General features: G+C 37.2%; 2 protein-coding genes across 2 annotated transcripts in view; both read left to right on the forward strand.

Moving 5' to 3' along the window:
- Positions 1-12,552, forward strand: part of LOC141337909 (uncharacterized) — an 831,413-nt gene that overhangs the window by 78,773 nt on the left and 740,088 nt on the right. The window lies entirely within an intron of this gene.
- Positions 2,319-12,552, forward strand: part of LOC141338829 (NACHT, LRR and PYD domains-containing protein 3-like) — a 35,787-nt gene continuing 25,553 nt past the window's right edge. Inside the window, exons 1-5 of the mRNA XM_073844445.1 lie at positions 2,319-2,483; positions 2,619-2,679; positions 10,498-10,530; positions 11,797-11,801; positions 11,902-11,928. Of these exons, the coding sequence (XP_073700546.1) occupies positions 2,319-2,483; positions 2,619-2,679; positions 10,498-10,530; positions 11,797-11,801; positions 11,902-11,928 (291 nt within the window). The remainder of the gene's footprint in view (positions 2,484-2,618; positions 2,680-10,497; positions 10,531-11,796; positions 11,802-11,901; positions 11,929-12,552) is intronic.

A 12,552-nucleotide genomic window follows, 5' to 3' on the forward strand; every position in this document is an offset into this window, starting at 1 on the left:
TAGCAAATTGTTAGCATGTGTCTAGCATGATTAGCAAGTTGCTAACATTTTTCTAGCATGACTACCAAGTTGTTGTCATGTTTTTAACATTATTAGCAAGTTATGAGCATGTTGCTAGCATGATTAGCAGGTTGCTAGCAAGTTGTTAGCATTTGTCTAACATGATTAGGACGTTGCTAGCATGATTACCAAGTTCCTACCATGTTTATAGCATGTTAGCAAATTGTTAGCATGTGTCTAGCATGATTACCATGCTGCTAGCATGATTTACCTAAAGTTGCTAGCATGATTCAAGCATGATTACCAAGTTACTAACATGACGTTAACATGATTAGCAAGTTGCTAACATTTTTCTAGCATGATTACCAAGTTGTTGCCATGTTTTTAGCATGATTAGCAAGTTGCTAGAATGTCACTAGCATGTTAAAATATTTTAATTATTCATAGATATTTTGAGGACAAAGTTTTAACAAATATATGTTTTTTGCATTAACTTATTTAATTATTCAAATATTAATAGATCATGTTATCTACATTTTTCATTTACGTGTATTCCTTCTAATTAAGGTGAAAACAGTTTGAAAAATGCTTTTTAAAAATATTTGTAGCAATTTTGAGTAATTATTAACACATAATGTGCATTGATTGTGTATTGATAACTTCTCTGAATACAGTTACAATCGCATTTTATTCTGGCGAGTGATAAAGAGACATAATTAATATGTTCTCATACTCTTTGGCAGTCAAATGTGACCAAACACCAACAAGTGTAGCTTTTATTCAATTAAATAATTGTAATATATAGTTCAGTTCTATTTAGTTAATATTTCGAGGAGGTTTTTTTTTTTTTTTGCAGAAAGACTAAAAACGTAAAAATATGACAACTAGTATCTGGTTATGGTCCCTATTACGGTGTTTCTCACGTTATCTTACTGCATTTACAGTAGGCCTATAACTGTTTATTTTTTAACGATAAACATTAACTATACCACGCTTCATAAAATACCACGACTGGTCATTTTTCCAATAGGTCAACAGTTGCGTTAAAATGTAAAAAAAAAAAAAAAAAAAAAAAAAAAAATGCAGTAATTTCTTCAATTTACCGGCGACTGTGCCTGAGATGCGCTGAAATGAATGGGCTTCAATGCAGGAGCTATTGGTTGTTTGTAACTATTGTCCGCTCCATCACACCCTTTACTCCCGCATTCCTCAGCTCCTCTGGAAGCCTCATATTGACAGCAGTATTGAGTTGTTGTTGTTGTGGGGATCTGATGTTTCTAGCGAACATTAAACCACATCACCACACCACAGCATTGATTCACTCATAATACACAACCAAACAACTGAGATGAAGAAGATTACACTGGAATATTACATCAAAGTCCCAGTCTTTATCTCACTCTCCATATTTGATCTGTTCAAGATCACGAAAGTCGTTTTGAGAACAAAGGAATGACTTTTTTGTCTACTAAAACACAAATATTCTTCGAATCTTGTGTATATTATGAGAAAATCAATGAATATTGCGTATCTTGTTTAAATTAACTTCTTAAAGTAATAGCTATTGAGTTTTTATATTTAGTTTTTGTTTTTGTTCCAATCTTTCTGTCAAGATAATTAGTTTATTATGATGTAAACATCCACAGCTTCATTCCAGCGAACAATTTCTCGTTCCGTTTTTATTTATTTATTTAGGAGAACATTCTGTGTTTGAGACTGTAATAATATTAACTGTGGTGACAGGATTTATTGTGAGGTGTTATATTCGTGTGTATATTCGGTGCGGCAGATGGCGCTGTGAACCGCGCTGAACTCAAACGGGATGCACTTTTTTCCAGGGGTTTCAGAACAGCGTAATCGATACTGCGTCACCAGGCAGGCGTGGCCTATTTGAGAATTTGCATAAGTCACCGATCATGCGCAGTTTGGGAAAAGCCATTTGCTTCAGATACCTCCACGATCACAGGGGTTTCGTGCCCTTCATATTTATATTCATATACAGTATCATGAAATACCTGTCCACGATACCATTGTAAACCATGATTAATTTTCGTAAATAGACGCTAGACGTTTTACATTTCTATAACGGCTGTTTATTTGTTTTCGAAAATCGTTTAAATGTAAGATTTTAAAACATAAAAATAACTGTATGACTGTGCTGTCCTTCATTATCCATCAGTGCTTATCCTAGGTTTTGAAATGCCCGCCCAAAAAAACTGACTTACTGCGCATGATCGGTGACCTCTCTTAATAATTTTTTTTTTTAGAAAGGGGCGTTTTCCTAACGCCCCCAGAAACGCCCATTTTACGTCGTGGTAATGAAACCCCTGGAATTTAGTGAGTGCCGAACTGGAACTCAGATCCGCGTCAACATGGCGGCGGCCGCCGGAGCTCTTCTGCCCGGTGAGGGGCTCGTGATCGCGGGTAAACTCTACTCGGGTGTCGCGCTCATTCTGGACAACTGCCTGCTGCCCCCAGAGAGCGTGCACACTATATATACACTAAATATGACTTCTGGAGTGTTTTGTATGCAAGTCCTGTTGTGCCATGTTTTCTAACCAAGATTGCAGTCCTGTCTTAATAATTGTCATAAGTCTTTTCTTTTTCTCTTCTTTTAGGACAGTTCTGGAGAAAATGGTGCTGCTGGGAAACAGAATGAAATGAATGAAGTTGTTCTGTGTAGGTTTAACCCTTATGCAGTCCTCGTTTTCAAATCACACTCAGGGTCTTCGGGGCTTTTTCGCGCCGGGAAACAAAATGCAATTTTGTAACAAAATAATAATTAAAACAAAAATAACAAATATTTTTCTGTGTATTAAAGTTTTTACTTGTGCAGTTTTCAGTGGTTTAATCGTATTTTTTAAATATATATAAATTAATAAATAAATATTTTTAAAATGGGTTTATACCTCTTCCGGCTTTGCTACTGTTCGGACGCTTTTGCTTACTGCTCCGCGCTTTGCTCCCTGCTTTTGAACTTTTCTCAGATTTTCTAATATCTAACTTCAGCAGATCAGCACAGTGCTCAGACAACACATTTTTGACACAAACATCACGAAAAAAGGAGACTTTTTGCCTCCCACTGCGAGCAGTTTACATTCCGGAGACGGGAAAACACAGCTGCCTACTTTCAACAGACAAGAAAGAAAATGCCTCTTCTGGAATCTATTTGCTGCACAAACTGCCACAGACTTTTACAAAGAATTGTGGTTTTAGAAACAAAGTTACTTGCTGGACTTCCAAAACAGGCGGAACACACAGAAGATCATCATCACGGACCCCCTCAGCATACAGCCGGTGAGTCCTCTGAATCTAGTCAATATCGACATTTTATAAGTGTAGAGGAACAAGCCAAAACTGATCGACACACAAATCGATGGCACAAACAGGGAGCGAGACCCAAAGGCACTCGAGACATCAGACTGTCAAGAGTATCTCGTATTGCTGCGGTATCATCCTCTACCCCAGATACAGCTATGAGAAGGCTTGCAAAAGCTGGTGTTTTACCACCCCCTATACAGCTAGAAAACAGATTTGAAACATTAATGAATGTGGGTGAGGAATCCCCAAATGTGACTGAACATGTATCATGTCACCCAACTGCTAACATTGCTATAAACAGCCGCGCAAGGTCGAGCAGACAGCGGCACTCAGCTCAGAGCGCAGCCGAGCCCAGGACTCTCATAGTGGGTGACTCCATTATCAGAAATATCAGTAGCAGAACTACAACTACATGCTGCTGTCCTCAAGCAACCGTCTCTGATGTGAACAAGGAACTTCAGAACATTCTAATGAAGCACAAGACTGCAAATCGAATCATCATCCATGTGGGAAAGAATGATATTCGGAAAGAGCAGTCAGAGCTCCTAAAGAAGGATTTCGGTGAACTCATTGAAACACTTCGAAGACTTGAAATTCAGTCGTTCATCAGTGGACCACTCCCAGCAAGGGGAACTAACATGTTTTCACGGTTGCTCGGACTAAATACCTGGCTACAAAGAACCTGCAGTCTAAAAGGAGTCAACTTCATTGACAACTTCAATCTTTTCTGGGGCCATAGACAACTGTTCAAACTGGACGGCCTTCACCCAAACAAACTTGGTGCGAGAGTGCTTAAGGACAATATCTATTTTTCACTCCGGCATCCTTCAGTAGAATGTGTGAGTCCACCCAACATGAATGGCACACACACACTTGGACAAAGTGACGACAGGACAACTTATCAGCTTCAGAGTCATCATGTGGCCAACACAACCAACAAGGACACTGACAACGCCACGCAGCCAAAACAAGCACTGCTTATGGACACTTTCCTGGCTGAGCCCTGCTCACAGAGCTTATCACAGACAGACTGTGACGTATCACAACAGCTCCAAGACTCAGCACCGAAGGACGACTTTCTGGTAAACAGTCAGGGAAGCCAGGACAACAACATATTCCAGCCACCGGAAACACCAGAGCCAGAGCTCCATTCACCAGACACATTATCCCTCTCTCCAGCATCTCCACTTTTAAGCTTCTCACAGAAAATGGAAGAACTGGTATATGCTGGAACCAGACTCTCCCACTCTTTTGCTGCAAGCCCCCAGTTATCAACTAAAAAACGGCGGGCACCACAACCACCAAAACCTGTGGGCCCAGCTCGCCCTCCTCCTCCAGTGAGAGCTCTCCGGCCGCTGCCACAACGCCAGGGCCCAAACCCTCCTGCATCTGCTGTGAGTGAACCAAAAACAACTGATAACAGCTCTCAGTGATATGTGACGGGTCCCCGCTACGGTAGCAGCAACAATCAGGAATGTTTACAAAACAAGCGGGAACCCAGTGTGACTGTAGTTTTCCCTATTTCTGTTTTAATATGTGATAGAAAGTCAAAGACCGTCTCAAGTCGTACGGTTGACCAATCTAATCTGAGGCCTATTAGATATCAAACTAAGATTGCTCTAGAGACAAAAAGTAATGCCATCAAGCTAGCATTTTTAAACATTCGCTCACTAAAAAATAAATCACATCTGATCAATGATTTTATAACTACAAACAACCTGGATTTTATGTTTCTAAATGAAACATGGTTAGAAGACAGCTGCAGCGCAACAGTCCTCAATGAAACAGCGCCTCCAGACTTTACTTTCATGAGTGTCTGCAGAGCTGCTAAGAGAGGCGGCGGCGTAGCTGCTCTATTTAAAGATGTCTATCAATGCAAGCAAGTGTCATTTGGTCAGTACATGTCATTTGAATATCTAGGGATTGTGTTGAAAGGTGCTCCACGCATTCTATTCATCATTATTTACAGGCCCCCAAAATACTCTCCATCCTTTGTTGAAGAGTTCACAGAACTGTTATCAATGATTTGTTCAGAGTTTGACTGTTTTGCTATTGCAGGGGATTTTAATGTTCATATAGAAAATGCAGAAATCAAAACCACAAAAGAAATAATAACGGTTTTGAACACGTTTGACCTGATTCAGCATGTGCATGGGCCTACACACAATCGTGGACACACTCTTGACTTACTCATCAGTAAGGGTCTAAACATTTCATCCACTGTTATCAAAGATGTAGCACTATCTGATCACTTCTGTATTTTCTTTGATATATTGATCTCTGCTACCACTGAATCCAGATCTGTCTCTGTCAGAAAGAGATGCATTAACGATAACACTAGTGTGCTATTTATGAAGGCTATATCTTCAATGCCAAGCATTTCTGCAGACTCTGTTGATCTTCTCCTGGAGTCCTTTGACTCAAAAGTTAAGAATGTCATTGATGATATCGCACCTGTAAAAATCAGAAAGATGTCAGGCAGACAGAAATCATCGTGGAGAAAATCAACAGCAGTACAGAGTATGAAAAGACAATGCAGGAAAGCTGAGCGGATGTGGCGGAAGACGAAACTTGAAATTCACTATAGCATCTATAAAGACAGCCTTCATGCTTTCAATGTTGAACTAGGTAAAGCTAGACAAACGTTCTTCTCAAACCTTATAAACAGCAACTTAAACAACACTCGCACTCTTTTTGCTACCGTAGAGAGACTAACAAACCCCCCTAGTCAAATCCCTAGTGAAATGCTCTCCGACAGCAAGTGCAATGAGTTTGCTTCCTTCTTTTCTGAGAAGATCAATAATATCAGAAAGACAATTAGCACACCCTCAAGTTATGCAGAGGTCAGACAGATTCAACCGCAATTTCAAAAAGAAGTCATTATGTCTACTTTTGAAGAAATCGATAGCAACATTTTGGAAGAAACAGTACAGCACCTCAAATCATCAACCTGCCACCTTGACACACTTCCCACATCTTTTTTCAAAAGTGTGCTTAACTGTTTGGAAGCAGATCTCTTAGAAGTGGTGAACACCTCACTTCTTTCTGGGACTTTTCCAAACTCACTGAAAACTGCAGCTGTTAAGCCCCTTTTGAAAAAGAGAAATCTTGATAACACCATATTGAGCAACTATAGACCAATATCAAATCTTCCTTTTATTGGAAAGATTATTGAAAAGGTTGTTTTTAATCAGCTGAATCACTACATAAACTCAAACGGATACCTGGACCATTTCCAATCTGGTTTCAGACCACATCATAGCACAGAGACAGCGCTCATAAAGATAATAAATGATATTCGCCTAAATTCTGATTCTGGCAAAATATCAGTGCTGGTATTACTAGATCTCAGTGCTGCGTTCGACACTGTCGATCACAACATTCTGCTAGATAGACTGGAAAACTGGGTCGGGCTTTCTGGGATGGTTCTAAATTGGTTCAGGTCATACTTAGAAGGGAGAGGCTATTATGTGAGTATAGGAGAACATAAGTCTAAGTGGACGTCCATGACATGCGGAGTCCCACAAGGCTCAATTCTAGCGCCGCTGCTGTTTAGCCTGTATATGCTCCCACTAAGTCAAATAATGAGAAAGAACCAAATAGCATATCACAGCTATGCAGATGATACCCAGATTTACCTAGCCTTATCGCCAAATGACTACAGCCCCATTGACTCTCTCTGCCAATGCATTGATGAAATTAACAGTTGGATGTGTCAAAACTTTTTACAGTTAAACAAGGAGAAAACGGAAGTCATTGCATTTGGAAACAAAGATGAAGTTCATAAGGTAAATGCGTACCTTGACACTAGGGGTCAAAAAACAAAAAATCAAGTCAAGAATCTGGGTGTGATTCTGGAGTCAGACCTCAGTTTCAGTAGCCATGTCAAAGCAGTAACTAAATCAGCATACTATCATCTCAAAAACATTGCAAGAATTAGATGTTTTGTTTCCCGTCAAGATTTGGAGAAACTTGTTCATGCCTTTATCACCAGCAGGGTAGACTATTGTAATGGTCTCCTCACCGGCCTTCCCAAGAAGACCATTAGACAGCTGCAGCTCATACAGAACGCTGCTGCCAGGATTCTGACTAGAACCAAAAAATCAGAGCATATTACACCAGTCCTTAGGTCCTTACACTGGCTACCAGTTATGTTTAGGATAGATTTTAAAGTACTTTTACTAGTTTATAAAGCACTCAATGGCCTAGGACCTACATACATTGCAAATATGCTCACAGTATACAAACCTAACAGACAACTCCGATCACTAGGATCGAGTCAGTTAGTAATATCAAGGGTTCACACAAAACAAGGGGAATCGGCTTTTAGCTATTATGCCGCCCGCAGTTGGAATCAGCTTCCAGAAGAGATCAGATGTGCTAATACATTAGCCACATTTAAACGCAGACTTAAAACTCACCTGTTTAGTTGTGCATTTATTGAATGAGCACTGTGCTACGTCCGAACAGATTGCATTATTTTATGTATAATCATTTTACTGTGCTAATTAATTTTAAAATCAATTTTTTAAATCATCTGAAATGTTCTTAAATTCTGTTTTTATTGTTGTTAGTGTGATTATTATTTTAAATTTTTATGATTTGTTTGCTGTTGTGATTTTAACTCCTTTTTATGTACAGCACTTTGAATTACCATTGTGTATGAAATGTGCTATATAAATAAACTTGCCTTGCCTTGCCTTGCCTTGCCTTGCCTTTATATACAAAAACTGTTGTTGTTTTTTTTAAATGTAAAATTCATTTTATAAAAGACCCACCTTTCTAACTTTGATTCATGGGGATAACATGGATCATTTCACATGGTTTGGTGTAAGATTTTTGCCCATCTTTTGGAAAATCCAGTTTTAAAAGTAAAAAAAGTATCACTTTTACCACTAGATGGCTGCAGAGCTCCACTATTTGCTATTTGCACACCAGAAACATTTGAACAGTTGAGTTCATAGCTACATATTATGAAATCACAATTCTAACAATAAAAATTACTTTTTGTCAAAGTTCAGCTTTTTTTGTACTGAAACAAATCAGTTGTATTACATATTGAGTAGCAGCACACAACATGAACATAAGAATGCAACTACAGCAAATGTTTTTTTTATTTGACAAATTATAAGAGAGCAGTTTTTATGGTCTCACAGATGTATTTCTGTGTGTCCTGTGTATTTCATAATATGTAGATATGAACTCAACTGAAAATAAAACTTGTAAAAAGATATCTTTCAATTGGTCAAATAGCAAATAACAATAGTGGAGCTCTGCAGCCACCTAGTGGTACATTTATTTATTTATTTTTTACTTTTAAAACTGGATTTTCCAAAAGATGTGCAACAATCTTACACTAAACCATGTGAAATTACCCATGTTATCCCCATGAATGAAAGTTAGACATGTGGCTCTTTTATAAAGTGATTTTACATATAAAGCTGTTTTTGTATAAAAAATATTTTCTTAATTTATATAAATTTAAAAAATATAAATCCTCTGAAAACTCCACAAATGTGGAGTAAAAACATTAATAAACAGGGAAAAAACTATTTTAACTATTATTTTGTTACAAAATTGCATTCTGTTGTCTCCCAAAGACCATGAACATAACTTCGTTTTTTTTTCACACTCACATAAAATCAAGATATCATTCCAATTTTTTTTTATTTGTAGATCAAGATGGTGTTGACCGATGTACAAAGTCTCACACCATTTGAACAAAGGGAACTTTTATTTATTTATATATTTTTTTTAATTTTAGCAAATGTCATTTGGGTTCAAAAGGACCCCAAAGACCTAAATTTGTAAATAGAAGACACTTAGTTCTGGAAATTGTTTATTTTTGCAAAGCAAATGATAATCTGTAAATGACAGAAATGTATCTATACACTTTTCTTTTGCCTCTAAAACATTGACAATGGAAAAAAAGTAATAATTAACTTTACTTCTGAATGTTCAAGGTTGTTGCATTTAAAATACTTTATGTACTGTTGGGAAGTGTATTATGTAAGTAGTATTAATGTACAACAGTGCTTCATCGTATTGTAAAAGGCCATGTTTTTGTAGTGTTGCTGTCCTGTGAGGAAACTAAAAAAACTCAGTACTTCTCATTTGTATGTGAATACGTAAGAGATGTATTTCATTATACTCCACTACTTTATTATTTTGCAAATTAAACAAACAAAGTTTATTGCTGGAATATTAACAAATAGTTGTTTTTTATTTAAGCATAAATTCTAGACTTTTAAAGACCTTTTCAAGACCTGAATAAAGCTGTAAAAAGCATAATTTACAATTCAGATGCAGGTTTCACAAAGCAAAGAGATTTCTTAAATGATAAACTTCACATTTCAGGCTTCAAGAGTCAAAAGTATCAATTCTTATATTAATTTAAACAATTATTATCAATCAAGTATTATATTAACATATACGTATATATTTTTTTTTTGCCTTAATTGTTTAGATGTGTATAAGACATGATCTTGTCGATCAATCAGTTCACATTTATAACTCTATGTGTTTGCTGCTTAAAACCATGGATTGATTTCCACATTGGTCTTTTTGACAACAGCAGACATACGGCTGATTGAAAAAGGCAGCAATGGTTCACACAAAATAGGCTTCTTCTATTTTCTCCACTGTGTTCGGGCCACAAGAGTAATATTAGTGCAGTAAATTAATATCAGCATATGAAGTAGATTGGTGTCTCGTTGTCTCTGTGAGATGTGTGCCGTTAATGCAGCGTCAGAAGCTGAAAGCGCTGTCAGTTTTTACTTTCGCTTTCACGTGTTACGCAGTTTCATGTTTTCACGTTGCCTGTGTGACATCCATAAATATTTATGAAAATACAGTACATAGAAAAAACGTATCTTTACAAATATTGTGACATAAACAACATAGTGCCATTGATTTTCACTGAAAGCTCCATCTGTCTGCACGCAATGGACCGATCTCATCACTGCAGCCAAACACTGACCCCCATGTGCTTCATATACATTTGATTTAGGAGAAATTAGGATTCTTTAGTTTCATCATGTCAAAAGCCTTCAGGGTCCGCATGGACTCATCTCGCCAGTTGATGACCCTGGGTCTAGATGTATTGGGCTGGTAGGACTAAGCAGATTATATACAATTATTCATAATCTATATTTGTTTGTATTTCACGTCTTTCAGATGCACTCTTTAAGACCATCAAGAAAAGTGCAGGTATGTAACTTGTGATGTAACATGTCATATGCTCAAATGATTTTGCATAATTATATGTGAAGTATTCACAACACATTGCAACTTAAAGGGACAGTTCACCCAAAATTAATTCTGTCATTAATTACTCATCCTCATGTCGATCCAAACCCGTGAGACCTTTGTTCATCTTCAGAACACAAATTAAGATATTTGATGAAGTCTGAGAGCTTTCTGACCCTGCATAGACAGCAAGGGTCCTACAACGGCCAAGGCACAGAAACATAGTAAGGATATTGTTAAAATAGTCATGTGACATCAATGGACTACAAGAATACTGTTTGTATATAAGGAAAACAAAAAGAACTACTTCATTCAATAATCCTTCACCGTGTCACACTAGCACCATTATAGAGAGTATGTGTACTGTGCTTTGTTTACAACTAGAGCATTGTGATACTCTCCAAAATGGCACTATTGGAAATAGAAAACATATTTCTTGCTCGTATTTTAAATATGAAATATAACTCACACAAGGCATGTTCCTATTTTGAAGAGAGTTTCTTAAATCGATCTTTATGTACAGTCTTTGCTATTAAGTGCTACAAATCTACTTTAAACGCTTAGGGCATCCTTTCATACGCACTCTGCTGGTCTGGAGGTAATTCGATGTTGTTTGATTGTTTACGTCACTCCCATTTTCATGTTTTGTTATAAAAGCCTCATTTTGCTTGCCAGAAATACATGCTCAGTTTTAATGTTATTTTAAATTGGGGTAGAATTAAATGAATGGCAAAGCTCAGCATTTTGTTCCCGTACCCCCTTCTGTCACCTCATGTGCCCCTGGTTTGAGATCCACTGTTCTAGACAATATTGACACTTTGGCCCGGTTTCGCAGACAAGGCTTAAACCTAGTCCTAGACTAAAATGTAAGTCTGAGTTGTTTCAACTGAAATAAAATTGCACTGATTGATTTTAAAATATATCAGTGCCTTTGTTTTGTCTCAAGATGCACACCAGTAATGTTTTTTTTCTAAGCATGTTTATAAAAATTACTTAAATGTCCTAATTGAACTATGGTCTAATCCTGGCTTAGTCTAAGCCCTGTCTGGGAAACCGGGCCTTAGAGTTGTAATTCTACTTCTGTTTATTGTTAGGATGACAATAGTTATGTAAAATCACAACTAAACCAGAGTTTGTGTTTGTTTAAGCCATAGTCCTTAAACTATGGCTTGATCAGAATTTGTGTTTGTCCCTAAAAGTGACATAAAAAAATACTTGTCCCTAAAGTGAAGGTAAAATTTCAGGTCTTTAAAGCTTTTATTGAGAATATCAGCTGATAAGTGTAAAGAGAGCTTCTTCTGTATCACAGCCATGTCTTTCTTTTGTGTCTAGACCCTTGAGAAAGAGGTGTACCCAAAGGTAGAGTCATATGTCCTCATTGTCTCAAGTCTTTCGTTGTCGCATCTGTAAACATGAATAAAGAAATAAAGCATAACTAAAGTCAAATTTGAGGAATAAAGCCCCAGATGCGGTCGTTTCAAAACATGCATAAAAGCTCAAAAACAATATTTGACAGCTCATTTGCGGATTTGTCACCAGACAGAATTGAACAATCATCATATTTCGTTATAGGAGGATGCAGGTTGACATCAGTATTCCACATTTACTGATTTCCACATCTGGATTTCATTAAACAGGTCAGAGGACACATATAAATATTATTATTAGGGCAGAGATCACATCTGGATATAATCATGAGGTCAAAGCAAAATGGGGGATTAGAAGGAACTATGAGTCATATTATAGGTACAGACAAAATGGCTGTCACCAATTTAGATAAGGCTGAACTTTTGGTAGAAACGTTTAAGAAAATTCACAGTTCAGATAATCTTTCAAAAGAAGCAAAGCAGTGTAGGAGTAGCACATTAATGAATTATCTTAATTTGGTGAAGAAAGACGAGATGTCAGATAGTTTATTAGACATAAACATGTTTGAGTTAAAAAGAGCAATCAAAACTGCTCGACAGACGACTCCAGGAACAG

The sequence above is a fragment of the Garra rufa genome, chromosome 7 (genome assembly GCF_049309525.1).
Source record: "Garra rufa chromosome 7, GarRuf1.0, whole genome shotgun sequence".
Taxonomy (NCBI): domain Eukaryota; kingdom Metazoa; phylum Chordata; class Actinopteri; order Cypriniformes; family Cyprinidae; genus Garra; species Garra rufa.